At 31.7% G+C, this 19,991-nt stretch overlaps 2 protein-coding genes across 2 annotated transcripts in view; both read left to right on the top strand.

The window, feature by feature from the left end:
- LOC135950843 (serine-rich adhesin for platelets) overlaps positions 1-19,991 on the top strand; it is a 241,234-nt gene that overhangs the window by 158,613 nt on the left and 62,630 nt on the right. The gene's annotated exons all lie outside the window — the stretch shown is intronic.
- Positions 11,768-16,143, top strand: LOC135951259 (uncharacterized). The gene is made up of 2 exons (XM_065500878.1): positions 11,768-13,803; positions 13,873-16,143. Exons 1-2 carry the CDS (start codon positions 11,857-11,859, stop codon positions 15,871-15,873), a joined length of 3,948 nt encoding a protein of 1,315 aa, XP_065356950.1. The 5' UTR covers positions 11,768-11,856; the 3' UTR covers positions 15,874-16,143.

Genomic DNA, 19,991 nt, shown 5'->3' with positions numbered 1-19,991 from the left:
ACGTAGTGCTGGCGTAAAGGGAATGAAAAGTATTACCATCATCATTGTTAATGGTCGTCCTTTGAATACAGTTGGTGCTAAAATATTATAGGGAGCTTAGAAAATGTTTGTGAATATTAAATTGTATTGAATAGAGAGTGAAGAGTGTTAAGTGTAAAGTTTTGAATAGAAATCAGTGTGAAAAAAGTTTAAAGAGGTTTATGGAGTGTGTTTTTTATTAAGTGAGTTTTAATTTTGTAGAAGTTTTTGTTAAGTTTAATTAAATTAATATAAAGTTTTTTAAGTATTTGACAAACAAAAATCTTAAACAAAATTAAAAGCTATTGAAATTTTGAATTATGGAGTTAATTAAAATCTACATATATTTTTGGTAAATGTTTGTATTTTTATTACAAATTATGAAGAAATTTCTTATTAAAGTTTCAGAACTCCATGTTAAAATATCCGTATTTTATTAATATATTGTATTTCATAAAAATTCATTAGTTTTAGATTTCGGAAAAATTTATTAATAGTCCACAATGGAGTCATTTCGAACAACGATAATAACTAGAATCTGACCGAATATTCGGTTTCGTATTAAGGCCAAAACTCAAAACTGGCCAATATTTAACAAATTTCGATTTGTTTCAAATAAGGCCGAATAATAATTTATTGACCGAATTTTATAGCTTCGGTCGGACTCTACAATAAAATAGTTGGTGCCCCACAGCAGCATCTGAATGTTTTTTTTTTGGCCGAATATTAGCTTTTTATCGGATTCGGCCTGAATAACCGGTTTCAATGGGAACCTAATAATAAATTTAGGTACCGTACAGAACCATTTGATTTGACAGTTTTTTTCCAGGCCAAACCTGGAACTTTACAAATAATGTCGGACTTTACAAATAATGTTTGGTGTCCTGCAGCACCATCTTCACTTGGCGAACTTTTGTTCAATTCCATTTAATACACAGAGAAACCAGATTCGTAGTAGCAACTGAATTTGTTGTCAATCGAATGATTCGGTTGCACTCATAGAATTTTTCGGTTCTATCAAAAGAAAGTCAGTCGATAAAAAAGAATTTCAGTTGAAGCAACCTAATTTTTTTTACCCTTTCCAAAATTATTTAAATTGTAAAATTTGGTCAATAAGGTAGAATCATTCGATTGGCAACAAATTCGGTTGCTATTACGAATCTATTTTCTCTGTGTACCATTAGAGGGATTTTTAAAGGAACAGCATTTCTAGGTGGTTCTTTTATACCTATTGCTCCTGTATTTAGATCTGATGGTCGCTTGAAACCTGTTGACTAAAGAGAGGAGAGAAGATTCCCATTGGAGAGTCATTTCTTATCGGTTAAAATGTCTTAATTTCAGGACTTCCAAATCAGGCAATAACAAATGACTTGTTCTGTAGCCTTGTCCTCTTTATTACTGCAACTTCTGCGAAGTCGAAAACTTGTCCGAGTTAAACTTCACCAAAAACATTCTTGAAATAGTTTTCATCTGAGTTAAAGAGTTAATGAAATGAGAAAGTGTGTTTTTTAAGCCCGATAGAACTTACTAAAGGTTTAACTGTCAAACGAACTGTCATATTCCACTCACTTTTTGACATTTATGATCATTATACTCTGGCAAATCATCTTGAATAGATTGAAGCTTGAACAACGCTACCAAATTATCAAAATCTATTTTGAAAAGCAGTCATCGATGAAAATCACTGTTTTATCGCAAAATTGTGTTTAGCGATAAGGCTAACATCTGGCTTAACGGGTTTGTTAATAAACAAAATTGCCGCGTATGGAGTGAGACCCATCTATAACAGACCCACAGACTCCATTACATACACGCTGTTGGCATCATCAGACCTTATTTCTGCTCACATTGCTGTCAATGGGGATTGTTACCGGACTATGATCAATGATTTTTTGTTTGAAAATGATATTGATTTATTGAAATCAAAATTTGGCGCTAACTTGATTTAGAGAAATGAACCTGTCAATTGGCCTCCAAGGTTGTGCGATTTGACACCTCTCGATTATTTCCTATAAGGGCCACGTGAAGTCACTGGTTTATGCTCATAAACTAGCAACAATTGAAGCCTTGAAAGCCAACATTGATCGTGTTATTCGTGACATACGACCAGCAATGCTCGAAAAAGTGGCCGAAAGTTATGCATCCAGAAATGTGTTGATCTTTCGAATACAGATTTTTGTTTGATGAAATTTTTTTTCTTTTCTGTTATTTTTTAAAATTTCAAGTTCTATCGAGCTTAAAAAACACCCTTTACAAGCCATTAATTCAAACTTCCTATATGTACTCCAAACAATGTTACCAAATTCCGTTTGCTGATCGCATAAATTTCTCTCTCTCAAACATTTAATCACCCCTATCACGAATCAATATTTCACATGAAAGATGTTCCCTTTTCCCATTTCTCGTTCATCAACTTTGTTCACGTGAAAAAATTCCTCATGTTTTGAAATTTCTAGATGGAATTTTGTAAACAATAAACAGCTGTTACGAACAAAATCAACTATTGTGAATGAAAAGTTCATTAGAATATCACGATAGGCTTTTTCCTTTCGAGGGAAGTGGATATTTGATGGGAACAAAATTTCACATGTTATTGCCGATAAGTGTGAATGTCTAAAGATTATCTGGATTTTGAAGAGCTTTAGAGTTAGAGTTTCTCTCCTACTCAATGACCTCCACATCTTCTTTATAATTGTAACAACTTCTACAGAATTCATTGTACACGTTCCTCAAACAAAGTGATCTATCATTACTCCACTACCAAATCCCGTTTGCTGATCGAGTGAAATTCTATGAACATCATAAGAATTTCACTCCTTGTCAATGAGTCCGCACTACAGTTAACAGTTACCAGATATACAGTCATGATGTTGCACAATCGAATATCTGGCATTCTCGAGACAAATAAATAGTTGCAATCCGAAAACTGTTCACTACTTACAAGTAGTTGAGAGTAACATTAGGGGTTACTCTGTAATTTGATTAGAAAGAAAATACTTTCACTAACTCCAAAATAGAATAAACTAATAACGCTAGTTATTACTTATGTTTAAATCAAGAAAATAAAGGGTTATTTTCTTAGATAATGTTTAAACATCGCCTTACTGCCAAAATTCTTTAACAATTTGACACAAAATTTTAATATTTAAAGAGCAAGAGAGGGAGATGTTATGTTCTTAAATAAAATCTAAATAGATTTCTTGATAGATTTTCTTGATTTGTATATTGCATGTTTCTAGCAATGTGTTTATGTTTACAACATTATCATGTATAGCCTCATGTTGAATAACAGTAGGTTTCTAACAACATTTTTTGTGTATCAACATTCTAGTAAGAATTTAAAATCCAGTAAGAATGTCGACATGGCAACATCTTAACATTGTTTAATGTATTTAAAACATGTCTTATTAGAAAATAAATTTAAAATGTCGAAGAATATTCACTTTTGTATGAAAAACGATATGGCAATGTTTTTAAAAAATCTAACTAGAAAATAAATAACAAAAAATGTGACTAAAAACTCTTCTACTATTAAAGAAAACTCTATTTGTATAAGATTCTTTACAACATATCAATGATTAATATTAAAATATGAAGGATTTTAGACTTAAATTTTCTTTAAAAAATATCCACCAATAATGTTCAAAGGAAACTGGATTTCAAACTTGAATTTTCTTTTTCACAAACCCACTATTATTAATTAAAAGAACCAGGCCTTTGTCTTAGAAATTCTTTTTAAAAGACCCACGATTAATGTTTCGAAGGACCAGGATTTTAGACTTAAAATTGATTTATTAAAAGACACACGATTAATGTTTCGAAGGACCAGGATTTCAGACTTAAATTTTCATTTTAAAAAACCCACGTTTAATGTTTCGAAGGATCAGGATTTCAGACCCACGATTAATGTTTCGAAGGACCAGGATTTCAGACTTAAAATTTATTTATTAAAAAACCCACGATTAATGTTTCGAAGGATCAGGATTTCAGACCCACGATTAATGTTTCGAAGGACCAGGATTTCAGACTTAAAATTTATTTATTAAAAAACCCACGATTAATGTTTCGAAGGATCAGGATTTCAGACCCACGATTAATGTTTCGAAGGACCAGGATTTCAGACTTAAAATTTATTTATTAAAAAACCCACGATTAATGTTTCGAAGGATCAGGATTTCAGACCCACGATTAATGTTTCGAAGGACCAGGATTTCAGACTTAAAATTTATTTATTAAAAAACCCACGATTAATGTTTCGAAGGATCAGGATTTCAGACCGCCGATTAATGTTTCGAAGGACCAGGATTTCAGAATTAAATTCTTATTTTAAAAAAACCCTCGATTAATGTTTCGAAGGACCAGGATTTCAGAATTAAATTTTTATTTTAAAAAAACCCACAATTAATGTTTCGAGGGACCAGGATTTATTTTAAAAAAACCCACAATTAATGTTTCGAGGGACCAGGATTTCAAACTTAAAATTTATTTATTAAAAAACCCACGATTAATGTTTCGAAGGATCAGGATTTCAGACCCACGATTAATGTTTCGAAGGACCAGGATTTCAGATTTAAATTTTTATTTTAGAAAACCCACGATTAATGTTTCGAAGGACCAGGATTTCAGACATAAAATTTATTTATTAAAAAACCATCGATTAATGTTTCGAAGGACCAGGATTTCAGACTTAAAATTTACTTATTAAAAGACACACGTTTAATGTTTCGAAGGACCAGGATTTCAGATTTAAATTTTCATTTTAAAAAAACCCACGATTAATGTTTCGAAGGACCAGGATTTTAGACTTAAATTTTCATTTATAAAAATCCCACGATTAATGTTTCGAAGGACCAGGATATTAGACTTAAAATGTATTTATTAAAAGACACGTTTAATGTTTCGAAGGACCAGGATTTCAGACTTAAATTTTTATTTAAAAAAACTCGCGATTGATGTTTCGAAGTACCAGGATTTCAGACTTAAATTTTTATTTTAAAAAACCCACGATTAATGTTCAAAAGAGACAGTTTATCAAACTTAATACATGTTTAAAAAAACCAGATGCCGAATTTACCGCATTCGTGATCGATTTTTACCTAAAAGTGATCAAAAAACGAAAGTGAAACTCTACAGAGCAACATGTTTACAAGATTTATTATTTTTGTAACTTTTCTTACCAGAAAATAAACAATTCTTCTACTATTCTAAATTCTTATTTTTCCTGTAATTACGGTTGTGTTGAAAACATATTTTGAATGTAAAAAAAACAAATTAAATAAAATGAAATTCACAATATAAACAAAATACTTAACAAACTATGATTAGCACGTGAAAATAACAAACAGTTTAACCAACAAAATGTTAACAAAATAATGAATACGTGAAACTGACAACAAACAAAATCAATAACAAAAAACAACAGGGTGTCATCTCAACCATTAAAAACACCACAAAAATGTTGGAATGTAAACAGGTAAATTAATGAATAGAAAAATCAACAAATTTAAATTGTAATTTTGCTTAATTTAATTAAAATGAATTTATTCTACATAAAACCTTATTTCAGCATTAATTTTGACATCATTTTGTTGTTATTTTTTTGTATAAACATTTTGCATAACCATATTTCATTAGAAAATTACCTACATTTAACTAGATAAGTTTTCATTTTCTGCACAGCTGACAGCATAAACTAAATCTGTCAGTTACCAGATAAATTTTAAACAATAATAAAAAAATAAACCGGGGTTTTTCTTGTTTCTCGTTATGATGTATGAGTAGTGCCTTCAAAATAGTAACAAAATAATAAAATATTTAAACAGAATTATTGCAATTTTACTTTCGTTCTTAAAATGTATTTTCATACTTTTTGCATTTTTTTTTGTTTGTGACCTAAATTTTCATATTCATATTTAAACTGTTTTACAATCATAGAGATTATTATTTTCAAGGGGATATATGAGGGTATTTAGCAAAAAAAGCAAATGCTGTTTTTGGAAGTATTTCAAAAATGTATAGACTAGAAGAAAAAAACATGTTCATGAAAATTATAATGGTGTAACAAGAAAAAAGCTGTTCTTTTTCTGAAATACAAGGAAAATTGTTGCAAAATTATGGGGAATTTACGTTTTAATGAGAATTGTTGTTAGATAAATTGTTATTTGAGATTTTGAGTGTTTTAAAATGATTGTAGCATGTAAATCTTTATATTATTTTGCTGCTGTAAGCTTAAGATGTAATGATAGACAATTTGTAAACTTAAATCATTTGAATTGTTTAACAATAGTTTGCATAATGGAGCATCAACTAAATTAGCATGCTTGCTGCAATATTTTTGAATTATCGCATGAACAATCCAATGTGTTAGAGTCACATATGTTTTAATATTAATGTAACAAGTCTTTTTTAAGGTAAATTTTTGTGGTTTGAAAGAAACTGGAATTCAGTTTTAAATATTCTTTTAAAAAACCCACGATTAACGACAGTTCGCTGGACTATCAATATGAGGGTTGCGGGTTCGATTCCCGCCACTGACTCTGGGTGTATCTGCAGACAAGCAAAACGTTTCGCAGTTTGTGTTTGTTATAAAAAAAGAACCAAGATTGCAGACTTAATTGTTCTTTATAAAATAGCAGGATTTCAGATTTAAATATTTTTTATAAACGCCCCACCATTAATGTTTAAAAGTACCAGGATTGCAGGCTTAATTTTTCTTTACTAAATACTCTCTTAATGTTTGAAATAATCAGCATTTTAGAATTCAATTTTCTTTATAAAAGAACCACGATTAATGTTTAAAAGAACCAGGATTTCAGACTTTAATTTTCTTTATTAAATACTTCCTTATTATTTGAAATAATCAGCATTTTAAAATGGAATTTTCTTTATAAAAGTCCCACAATTAATGTTAAAAGTACTAAGAGCCAGTTTTTGACTTCGTATTTAAATATGAATTATATTTAAGTTCTATTTAAATGCGAAAATGAGTTTCTCAGTGCTTTTTTAAATGATACTTAAATGGCCGACGTTGGTCATTTAAATTCTATTTAAGTTTCATAAACTACCATATGTTTTTGACAGCTGACTTTTGTTGTTTGGTTTTTTTTCACTCTATTGTAGTAAAAAAAAAAAACAAACAACAGCGTCTTGCTTAAAAAAGCGTCTTGCAAAAACTACAATTCCGATGCGGGGCAATTGGAGCTTCTTTTGTGCATTTTCCTACCAATAATTTTATTGTTTAATAAACTTTTATTTCTTATTGGGCAAAATGTATCAATTTTTGTTTTGGTTGAACAGCTGTTTTAAGCAAAACTATCGATAAATTTTTGATATTTAGTAGTGCTACCATACTTTTATCTTATTTAAATAAGACAAATTATGTAGCACTGAAAAACTCAAACTGTATTTAAATACAACTTAATTTTAAGTTAAAATTAACTAAATACGTATTTAAATAACAAGTCAAAAACTGGGCATAAGAGTTGAGACTTTCATATTTTTTATAAAATACCCACAAGTAATATTTAAAAACCCTGGATTTCAGACTTAAATTTTCTTTATAAAATATTCTCAATTAATGTTTAAAAGAACCTTTAAAATATTGTTTATAAAAGTCTCACATTTAATGTTAAAAGTACCAAGATTTGAAATTAGCACATTCTTTATAAAATACCCACAATTAATATTGAAAAAACCCTGGATTTGAAATTAAATTTTCTTTATAAAAAACACACGATTAATGTTTAAAAGAATCTGGATTTTTTAACTTAAATTATCTTTATTAAATATCATCAATTAATGTTTAAAAGAACCTTTAAAATATTGTTTATAAAATACCCACATTTAATGTTAAATGTACCAAGATTTGAGACTTGCATATTCCTTATAAAAGACCCACAATTACAGTTTAAAAACCCCTTGATTTCAGACTTAAATTTTCTTTATAAGAAACCCACAATTAATGTTTAAAAGAAACTGGATTTTTAACTTAAATTATAAAATATCCTCAATTAATGTTTAAAAGAACCCTTAAAATATTGTTTATAAAAGTACCAAGATTTAAGACTTTCATATTCTTTATAACAAATCCACGTTTAATGTTTAAAATAACGAGAATTTTAGACATAGCAATTCATAAAGAATTGAATACATTCTCGATTAATGTTTAAGAGAGCCAGCATTTCACACTTAAATTTTCTTTATGAAAGAGGCACGATTAAAGTTTAAAAGTACTAGGATTTCAGATTTAAAAACCAAAGATTAATGTTTAAAAGAACGGGTGTGTTCGTAAATGCAGTAAATTTGTACATCACTGATGCCACGACCTGCAAACTTTTGCAACATATAACTTAATGATGCACAAATTTGCAGCATCACTGCCAACAATTTGCATTAAAAACGTTTAACTTAAAGCAATAATCGCAAATATGCTTTTTCGAACGCTAAACTTTTAATTTGCTGCAGTGATGCAATCATACTGAATTTACGAACACACCCAACTTATATTTCAAACTTTAATTTTCTTTATAAAATATCCACGATTAATATTTAAATGAACCAGAATTTCAGACTTAAATTGTCTTTGTAAAATAACCCGGAATAATTTTTAAAAGAAGCTGGTCTTCAAACTTAAGTTTTCTTTATAAAAAACCCATGATTAATCTTTAAATAAAAAAGGATTTCAGACTTAAATTTTCTTTATAAAATAACCAGGAATAATTTTTAAAATAAACTGGATTTTAGAGTTAAATTTTCTTTATAGAAGACCCACGATTAATGTTAAAATCAACCATAATTTCAGACTTAGAATTTCAGAATTAAATTTTCTTTACAAAAGGCCCTCGATTAGTGTTTAAAAGCAGCAGGATTTCAGACTTAAATTATCTTTATAAAAGATCCACGGCTAATGTTTAAATGAATGAGGATTTCAGACTCATTTATTTTTTAAATAAAATAGACAGAAAAAATGTTTAAAAGAACCTGGATTTTAGATTTAAATTATCTTTATAAGAGATCCACGATTAATGTTTAAAAGGACCAGGTTTTCAGGCTTAAATTTTGTTCTCGTCTACAATTTTAGCTGTTTTGAATGTTCAAGCAATAAAGTATAACCGAGAGAACTTTGGTTTATGAAGGTCACACCTCTTTTCAGGTAATATACATTCAAAGCAAGATCAGGTTCTGGTGGGAGTGTAATAGAGTTGTTTTGCGGTATCAATTAAGGCCACTCAGTCTAGTTTCCTCAAATAGGTGTGATTACATGTTTCACAAAGATGATTCTGCTAGTCAATCGATAATCCGTTAATTCGGCCTCGTAAGGTCTCTCTGATTACGATTTACAGTTGCACAAAACATCTCAAATTTCGTCAAAACATCGATTTCCGCGATTTATTTTTATTTTATTTTTTAAAGAAAGTGTCCAAAGATTTCAGTTTCAATTCAGATCTAATGTTTGCAAATCAATCGATCATCCATCCTTTAACACGGCCACCAGCAACGCAAGGTCTATTTGATTACAATTTACAGTTGAACAAAACATCTCTCATTATATTCAGACGCCACCTTACAGATATTAAATTTCCGCGATTTTTTAAAGAAAGTGTCCGAAGATTTCACTTTCAATTGCTACCGAAAATCCATTTTGGAGAGTGAATTGACTTTTAATCATCCAACTCCAAAATTCACAGCCCATCGTTAAGTAGGCCTAGGCTGTTTCAGAGGTATGGAGTTGTGGAAAGTCTTAAAGATCAGCTTCTTATCATAGTTGTAGCATTTCTTGGATTTCCTTTATATTTTCATGCTTTGGGTTGACAATTCGAATGGAAGTCGGTGGAAAATATATCATGGGGCTGCTGCAAAGACAATTCCTTTCTTAAAATGGCGTAGACAGGTCATGACTTTGGAGAGCTAATTGACCTGTCTAATCAAAGATCGTTCCAACTTCAAAATTATCAGCAAATTATTAAGTAGGCCAGGCTGTTTAAGTGGTATGGAGTTGTTGAAAGTCTTAAAGATCAGCTTCTTAACATAGTTGTAATATTTCTTGGATTTTCTCCATATTCTAATGCTTAGGATTGACAATTTGAATCGGAGTCAGTGGAAAATATAGTATGGGGCTCCTGCATAGACCATTTCTTTCTTAAAATGTTGCAGACAGGTCATGATTTTGGAGAGCTAAGGTGTAAACAGTCATGATTTCGGAGATCGTATTGACTTGTTAAATTAAATATCGACCAAACTTCAAAATGATCAGCCTATTGTTAAGTAGGCTGTTCCAGTTGTATCGAGTTGTTGAGAGTCTTAAAGATCAGCTTCTTAACATAGTTGTAGAATTTGGGTTGCCAATTCGAATCGGAGTCGGTGGAAAATACGGTATGGGGCTCCTGCAAAGACCATTCCGTTCTTAAAGTTAGAGAGCGGCGTAATTTCTTTTCTGTGCTGTGGTTTTGCCAAAACATTTTAAACTTCGTAAGTTTTGAATTCCGTTTGAAATTCTTCGCTAATGATCTAAGATGTAAACAACAAGAGGAATTATTATTTATATTCTTAAAACATATCTTCACTATCCTCAGTTTAAATTTCATTTGGTTCTACTGTGGACTTTTAGGACCTCCAGGGTAAGTCCTCCTTCAATTACAAAGTTCCCTAGGCTTTTTTAATTTTCCGGGGTGTTCTTGATTAACCATCCTTCCAAATGTTGGTGTCAATCGCTCAATTTCTATGGCGTTTAATATTTAAGATATAGCAACTTCATTGGATCCTTTTTCTCGGCTGATTGAAGTTTGTTCTAGCAGCTCCTGTATCTTCTTGCCTGATTTAACATTATCTCGGACATTTTGGAACACACCGGTGTTAAGTCCGTTTTTTTACTTTAGGTACTGCTAGAAAAGCTCTCCAAATGTTGGTTTTTTTTTAAAAAAAAACATATTTGGTGTCAAATGCTCATAACTGATGAGTCTTTTAATTTTGGGTGGACATAGTAATCCATACCAAATGAATATGTTTTGAGTTATTTTATTTGAAGGCATTGCGATTCCATTTTTTACGTTGTTCCTTAGTTGTTTGATTAAGGACTTGATTTCACAACCTCTGTCCTAGTACTGTGATTCAAGAGAGCCTGAGAATCAAACATTTTTTAGTAATAATTATCTTTTTACCAAATATTTCTGTCCACTTTTTTCACTAAAATTATTTTCATAAATTTTAAAAATATTCTTTTATAGTCTACTAAAGAGAATTGTACACAAACTAATTATCTTAACATACTTTCTTCCAACACTTTCAAATCATTGGCTTAATTTTCGCTATTTTTCCCAAAATTATAAAAAATTCTGAGAAATTTCTATTATATTATTAGAAGACAATAAACAAGCTCTTGAAAAATTTACAAATATTAGCATTTATAAGGAAAATTTCCCCTTGAAAAACAAAAGAGATCTTAATTATACCGCGAATTGTAAATGCAAATGGGATTTTGAAACAATGCAGCTGCCATTGTTTCAAAATCCCATACGAAACAGTAGCTTATACATACGCTGCGCTTAATTAGACAGGTATAAAGCAAGAGCAAAGGAAAATTCCTCAAAAGGAAACACCCTCACAGGATCAAAATGCAATTAACCACATCTACTTTACAAGATTTTAAGTGTGCATGATCAACGTACACAAGCAGTTGCTTGTGCAAAATCTTCCTTTACCTGTTCAGCGATATCGTGTTACACATTTCTAGTATATAAGGTTATCGTTTTGTGAAAGACAGCATCAGTTACACTTTAACACGTCTAACGTTAACAACCATCAACCGTCAAAATTTATCCTACCGTAGAAAAAATCTTAAACATGGTTCTCAACTCAACCGTGATCGATAACATTTCCATCAACGAAGCTGAGCAGATGCAGCAGCAACAACAACAATCTCCCCAACTAGTGGTGAACACCACCAATTTCAACAATGAAGATCTCGAAGAATATGTTAATATTTCGGAAGAAATTGAACGTGCCTCCCGACAGCGCCGTTCTCTAAGAAGACGTTCTAGATCTCGTTCCAATACCATGGTGGTGGCTACCATGACCAGAGAGGAGATATTCGAATCGACCAATGTGGATGATGATGATCAATTCCTAAAGGCTATGGAGCACCAGACCTCTTATGAGCCCGGCAAAGAGCGTGCAGCTTTGGCTAGCAGCATTGAAAATCTAATGAAGTATTTCGATGAAGATGTCAATGTGGTCGATGATAGTTTGATCAAGGCTTCTCCAGTTAAGAAACTTGCCAAGGGAAAGGTTGCCTCAGCAGTGGCCTCGTTCCGCAACAAGTGCAGCTTGACACCGTCACCCTTAAGCAAGCGCAAGAAACAGCAACTGGAAGTCAAGGCCAATATACAAGAGCTAAAGAAAAAGTATGAGACTTCCATGGACTCTGAAGTCAGTCCTTCTCCCAAGGCTTTAAAATCTAAAAGCCCTAAGTTGTCGCGCAAAACCAAGGTAAAACAAATGGCTTTACTGTTCAATAATAAAATCAATTCCATGATCAGAAGCTCTTCACCGGAACCACAAACACCAGAGCCAATATCACCGGGCATAGAATCCCTAGCCTCTCCAAGTTTTACTTCAACCTTAAAGCCCAAGTCGCCTAAATTGAAAAACAAATTCAACTTTGTAGCCAAATTGCCGAGTCCCAAACCCAGTCCTCTGTTCAAGAGAAAACAACTGCAAAAATCGCCCAGCATTACTTCTTTGAGTAATAGTCCATTAATGAAGCGCAAACAATTGCAAAAACAACCCAGCACCACTTGTCTGGTAGCGGAAAGTGTATTCTCCCAGCTGTCGGTAAAGGATAAGGCCTTGCTGTACAACAAATTCATAGCCGACATGTCTAAGCAAAATCCCAAATTCAGTAAACATGCTGAGGTATTGGAATCCAATGTCAAGAAGGAAGTACAAAGAGGAGAAGTTGTCTGTGAGAAACAGAATTCGGTTAAACATCTCAGAGACAGTCTAGAAGCTAAAATAACACCCACCAAACCTTTGTCAAAAACTCTACAAAGATTTAAAAGATCCTCCTCAAAATCATCATTAGATATTACCCCTAAATCCAAGGAATATGAGGATATACTACAAAACGATATGTCCTCCTCACACTTGGAAGATGATTCCCAGGATCTTTTGCATGTCAGCACTTTGACGGTGGTTTTAAAATCCAGTCCTGAAGCCAAGAAATCATCCTGCAAACCCAAGGGACAACGTAAAAAGAAAGATGTTACCTTTCTTGAAGATGCCACCATTATAGAGCCCTCCTATAAAAGAACCCAAAACATGATACGTTCTTCTTTTCGCGTAGAGCCTTATGCACCACCTAAGAAGATAAGACGCACTCGTCATGAGCGTTTGGCACCCAAAATGTTTTTTCAGAACCAACATTTGGAAAAGCTTTTCTATCACTGGCTAAAGGAAAAGAATGGCGTGGCCTTTGACATCACCCCGGTTAACAATAAAAACGATATCATTGAAATTGTGCCCAAAAATTCCCGGGACAATGTTTTGCCCGCCAAAGAGGTACAGGAAATGCTAGAGGCTGCTATAGTTAAACTAGAATCAGTCCAGCAAGAGAATGCAAGCAAGCCTACAGATGCCATAGCTTTAATAAAGAACACTTTAGAAAATGAACAATGCCTAGAGAAGTCAGTAATTGAAGTGGAACTTCCTTTGGAGGTGGAAATACCCACTGCAGCAGCAAATGAAATTGAAACTGAAGATAGCGATTTGGGCTTGACTAGTATAACCAAGGTAAGTTTAAAAATCAATCACATTCCGGAATCATATAATAATTCGTCTGCTTTTCATTTACTTTTACAGACCACTAGCGAAGAATCCCAAACGGAATTCAAAACACACGAAGTTTCAAATGTTTCGGCAAAACCGCTGCGCAAAAAGAAATTACGCCGCTCTCTAACATTAAGAAAGGAAAGCTCTGTGCTGGAGCCTCATACTATATTCTCCACCGACTCTGATTCGGATTGTAAACCCCAAAACAACAAAATACAAAGCTGCACTTTGCCCAAATCCAAGAAATGCACCAACTATGTGAAGAAGCTGATCTTTAAGAATCTCAACAACTCGGCGCCTTTGGAACAGCCTAGTCTACTTAGCAATGAACTAAGCATTTTGGAGTTGGATAGTTCTTTAATAAGACAAGTCAATTCACCCTCCAAAATCAAGACTGCCTACACCTTAACAGTTATGTCTTCACCATCTCCCCATTCGGAAAGTGATTTTTGCGATTCAGATCTACCAAAAACACCCATTAAAGAGATGTCACGCTCTTGGCCTTCTTTGTTGGAGGTGGGCATGGATGATGATACTAATCTGCTAAAAGACAAATCTGTTACTACCGAATTCACCGATTTGGCCAAGAGTAAAGTGCAGCAAGATCAACAAAAATTGCTAATGGATAGCTTTATAGATCAAGGTTTCGAAACTGGTTCTAATGATATGGACTCACCTTTGAGAATGCCTAGAAAGATGAACCATGATGTAGAGAAATCTATAACCAAACGAGAGAATCCTAAAAATTTCTCCACACCCAACAAAGATAAACCAGTTAAACAAGTATTTACTGCTCTAGCGGGAACTGCACAAGCTCACACCATTAGTCCCATATCAACAAACTATTCGCCACGCAGACCCTCTTCTCTAACCATGACATCTATAAAAGAAGATTCGAGTACAGAAGACTCGGAAGTATTGCATTATACACCCAGTTCCTTGAATGAAAGTGCCACATTCTTTAATCAAGATCAGTCGGCTACCCCTCTGGAGGTTACACACAAAGTCAACTCCTCACAATTTTGGATAACATCCGGAGAGTTTACAGCAGCCATTACCATAGATCACTTTGAATCCAAACGTCTGATGCTGTTGAGCAATATCTATGCCCAAAAGAGTCTAGAATCCAGAGAAATGAACTTTGGCATAGATGATCAAAAGTTCTGTTTGGATAGCTCTGCCATGCCAGATGATATTATCCGAAAGGTGCCTAAGGTAGAGAATTGTTCACAATACTGGTTTTCCACCGGCGATGTTGTAATACCCTTCACCGGCAAACAAATGTCCACCCAAAAGATACAAAGTTTCTTTAACTATATACGCGAGTTCATGGAAGACTCGGGCTCCATAAGATTTGGCATCGACAGCTATGAATTCTCCAATATCTATCAACAAACTGAAAACTGTACAACCCTGTTCAATGGCAACACTTGGACTCAAGCCGTTTCACCTATAAAAACCAGCGATTTAGATCAATCTGATTTAGACTCCGAGGAATTTGAAAGAAGTCTAACATTTTCCGCCTTAAGTGGTGTGCACTCGGATACCGTATCATTGAAAAGTGACGATTTGATTAATCCCCAACAGACAAGCTTCACAGCTCAGCATTCATCCGGCTCTTTGGAGCAAATATTTGAAGATGCTCGACACCTGAATCTATCCAAAACCCAAACCGATAAACAAGCCTTGGAAACTCAATTTACCGTGCCCGAAATGTTAAAAACTCTACAAAATCAACAGACCAAATTGAAATCTCTCGAAGAACGCATGCTAAGTTGCACTGAATCTTCGGGCTGTCAAAAGATTGTGGACATTAATGAGTCTCCCGATTATATGCGTAAATTGAGAAGCATTATTTCAGCCATTGACAATATAGGAAGAGGCAATGGTTTTAATGCCTGCACCATAGAACAATTGGAGAGTTTCATGTTCTTTTTGAGCCGTTATGCCGATTTGTGTCTGGCCAATTGCACCGCTCACATTGAGAAAATATTGGATGTGGTCATGAATCAACGCTCATTTCAGGTGTAAATCACTGAAATTCAACTTGACTTTGTTCCTTAAAAGTAACTTCAAGTTTCTGCCCAGATTGCTTCGTTTAAGCAAATCATCATTAATCAATCATCATTCCATTTGACAACAGCTTTTAAAAAAGCTCTCATATTCAGCCTTTTAGTTTTAAGTTTATAATTATGTAGATAGTTTTAAAAGATTTTTTTAAAAAGTCTTGTGAAGACACTTAGAGTTACTTTAATAATGAATGTAAGTTGAAACTAATAAAAAACGACTTTGAAAAAAAAATTGTTTTGTATATATTTATTTTATTTTTAAGCTTTTTAGGTGAAAGAATTTAATCAATTGTTAGGATGTTTGTAAATATTTCTATATGAAAGAGAGTCAAGATCCTGCTTTTGAAAGAAAACTGCTATACTCTTAAATAATTCTAACTCAAACAATTGTATGTTATATTATATTACGAAAGTTGTTTAATTGTCCTTTTGTGGGAAAATTTATTCAAGATATTGAATTTTCGAAAAATATTTAATTTAAATATTGAATGTTTGAAAAATTAACTCCAAATACAAAATTTTCAATATTTGAAAAATTTCCTACAAATCCTATAAATAGTGGATATTCTAAAAATTCCCTGTAAATTGTGAATGTTCGAAAAAAATAACTATAAATAAAGAATATTTAAATAATTTACTCCAAATAGCGAATGTTCGAAATATTTATTTTTTCGTTTTATTTTTTATTTTTAAGTTTTTTAGGTGACAGAATTTAATTAATTTGATAAGATTTTTATTGAGTATTCATTTTTTCAAATTTATTTCTATATGAAAGAAAATTGGGAAAATTTACTCAAGGTATTGAATTTGCGAAAAATATACTGTTAATATTGAATGTTTTAAAAATTATAAATAATAAATATTCGAAAATTTTAATGTTAAATTTCCTAAATTGTCTAAAAAAAAAACTAAATTTTGCATGTTTGAAAAATTTACTTTAAATAGAGAATGTTCGAAAAATTGACAACAGTTTATGTTCGAAAAAATTATTATACATAGTTTATGTTCGAAAAATTGATTTAAATAGTTTATGTTCGAAAAAATTTAGTGTAAATAGTGAATGTTCGAAAAATTTACTAAAAATTTATTTAAATAGTTTATGTTCGAATAATTTACTATAAATAGTGAAAGTACGAAAAAATTTACTATAAATAGTTTATGTTCGAAAAAATTTAGTATAACTAGTGAATGTTCGAAAAATTTACTATAAATACATCATTTTTAAAAAATTTACTCCAAATAGCGAATGTTCGAAATAATGAAAAATTTACTATAAATATTGAATGTTCGAAAAAGTCACAAAATATTGAATGTTCGAAAAATTTACTTTAAATGTTGAATTTTCAAAAAATTTGCTATAAATACTAAATGTTCGAAAAATTTATCATAAATTCAAAATTTTTTAAAATTCCCAATTTTCAAAAACTTTATTCTAAATACTGAATTTATGAAATTAGTTATAATTTTACAAAATTGTGAACATTTGAAAGATTTACTATAAGTACTGAATTTTCGAAAAATTCACATTTTCAAAAAATTTTGAAATATAAAATCTAGGAAATTCCGAAAATAATTTTAATTGTCTTTTGCTTGATATATTCGAATTTATTCTGTTATGATATTGGAAAAGATATTTTTCAATGAAGGGATTTTGTTTCTAAATTTCTAATCCAATCTATAGATTACACAAAAATCGTTCTCTATTATAGGATGAATGCATATTGTCTGAATTGAAATTTAGTTTTCTAATATTTACTTTAAATTTGAGACTGTATTTTTAAAAATACGGTTATATATCCTATATAGTTCTATATACCAAATATATTTTAAATTTGTAACCCACTGTAAACAGTTTCGTTGTATCAATTTGTTCCCAGTCAAATGATTCCGCTTAACTGTCGTAATATTCCAATTGTGGCTGGAAATTTAGATGTTGTGGCAAAAATTCGGTTGTTTTAATAATAATCAATTTATATCTATAGAATTTCTGTTGCAAGAATCAACAACAATGTCGTTCGATTGAAAAAAAATTCAATTGCCACAACGAATCCATGTGCTCCATGTGTATGACTCGCAAAAGTGAATAATTCTTGATTCGTAAAATTCAATTTTAAAAATATGACAAATTCGTGATCGTTTTTCGAAAGCTAATTACATAGAATTTTTAAAATAAAATTTTTTTTTTTCTCGAACCTTCCTTTGCATTCACAAACTGAGCGACAAATTAAAATTTTTAAAATCGTTTGCGATATTTTTTCTCGAATGTTTTTAAGTGTAAAGATTCTCTAAAGTTCGATGGTTATGAAATCTTCGAATACTCTAGGAAGGTGAATAACTTTATATAAAATTAGGAACAGTTTATATGTATGTTTGCTGCAATTAAAATAATATTCCATTGTCTTGCAATTCTGAGATATTCATAATTTCAATAAAATATAATTTGCGACAATATTTTGTATAAATTTCATTGCTAAATCTGACTTTCAAGAAATAAATGGATATCAAACTAGATAATTTTAATTGAATTTAATGAAAGATTGTGTAGCTGTGTAGGAAATGTTGTGCAGCTATATAACAAAATTAACTGTGATACTTTAGATTTAGTTTAATTTCATTCCGATCGAGATGTTCCTATAAATTTTTAACGGAATTGGATTTAGATTTGGGAGAATTTATGCCAAGATTTTTCATCTCCGATTTCAATGAAATTTATATCCAAAGTATCATTCAAGATTATTGACGTCTTGAATATTATTTCATATGAATTTATAGAACAAATTTAATTCATAGGATTTGTGCTTGAGGTTTCATCGTGTCATTTTCGAGGACACGGTGGGTGACTGGTGAGTGCCTACATATCCATTGTCAATAATTTTCTATTGCTGCAAATTGATAAAAGCGAACTGCACTGGACATGTCGTTCCAACAGAACGGAGCAACCGATCACGTTTTTTTTTTACTAAATTTCTGCAAATATCATAAAATTTGGCTTCTTGAGATTTCTTTGATTTAGATTTTTGCAAATAACTTCAACATTTATAAATATTTTTAAAAAATAGTCTATTTGAGTCTATTTTTGGAACATATTTAGAGATGTTTACAATTTATTTCATTGAATTATCGCTATTCGTGTTCGATTGATAGCAATTTGAAAATGTGTGGAAATGGATTTTGAATCCAAAATTTTTTTTAAAAAAAGTGCCTTCGATTTTTTGCATATAAAATTTGTAAAAAGTATAATTTTGTAATAAAACTGAATTAGAATGTTTAGAAACATATTAGGAAAATACAAAAATAAAAAATATTTAAAAAAAATCATTGGGTGCTTCAGGATAAGCATCCAGGACTACAAATTTAATTTGATACAACGGATAAACCAGGACACGTAGGACTTAATATTAATATCAGTCAATATTGATATCAATACCAACCATATGATATACTTAAAACATCTATTAACACCTCCATTTAAAACTTGTAGCGAAAAGGTTAATCAAGACTCGGAAAGCTGTGCGAGAAGTATTGGCCATTGTTAGCTATGATCTCTTCCCATCTTTCTGGCAACATATGGATTCCGAGCCAAAATAACTGCTCATCTTTTGAGGCCAACTACGGATAACAATTCGCCAATTTCGGATACTCTGTTCTAAGGTGAAGCGTAGCCCAGAGATAGCGTTCTGCATCGATCGAAACCAACAGTATACGGACGGAGCAAGGCCTGGAATATAAAGTGGGTGAGGCAAAACTTCGAAACCATTTCATTCTAAATTTTTTGCAACATGTGGCCGAGCTTTTTCATGATGGATTGGCCTCATATCTGGAAGTTTTTCCGCCAATGCTCGCTTTAAACTAATCAGTTGGTAGAGGTTCCCTGTGATGGTCTGGCCAGATTTCAGCAGCTCGGAATAGATAGGACTCTTTTGCTCCCACCAAATACAGAGCATTCATTGCCTTAGCGCCATAGATATTTGGCTTTGGTGTCGATTCGGCTGGGCTTCACATTTGATATTTTATGCTTCGAGTTATCGTAATGCCCCGATAAACTACAAAAAAGTATACCGGAGTATCAATCCACGGGTT

The sequence above is a fragment of the Calliphora vicina genome, chromosome 2 (genome assembly GCF_958450345.1).
Source record: "Calliphora vicina chromosome 2, idCalVici1.1, whole genome shotgun sequence".
Taxonomy (NCBI): Eukaryota; Metazoa; Arthropoda; class Insecta; order Diptera; family Calliphoridae; genus Calliphora; species Calliphora vicina.
The sequence above is the reverse complement of the archived record's forward strand: the minus strand, read 5'-3'. Positions and strand labels throughout refer to the sequence as shown.

What these genes read in the sequence shown, in the direction of transcription:
- LOC135951259 (XM_065500878.1), top strand. Translation starts at nt 11,857, where the DNA reads ATGGTTCTCAACTCAACCGTGATCGATAACATTTCCATCAACGAAGCT. An exon ending in GCTTGACTAGTATAACCAAG is followed by an intron (nt 13,804 to 13,872) that starts GTAAGTTTAAAA and finishes TTACTTTTACAG; the next exon opens with ACCACTAGCGAAGAATCCCA.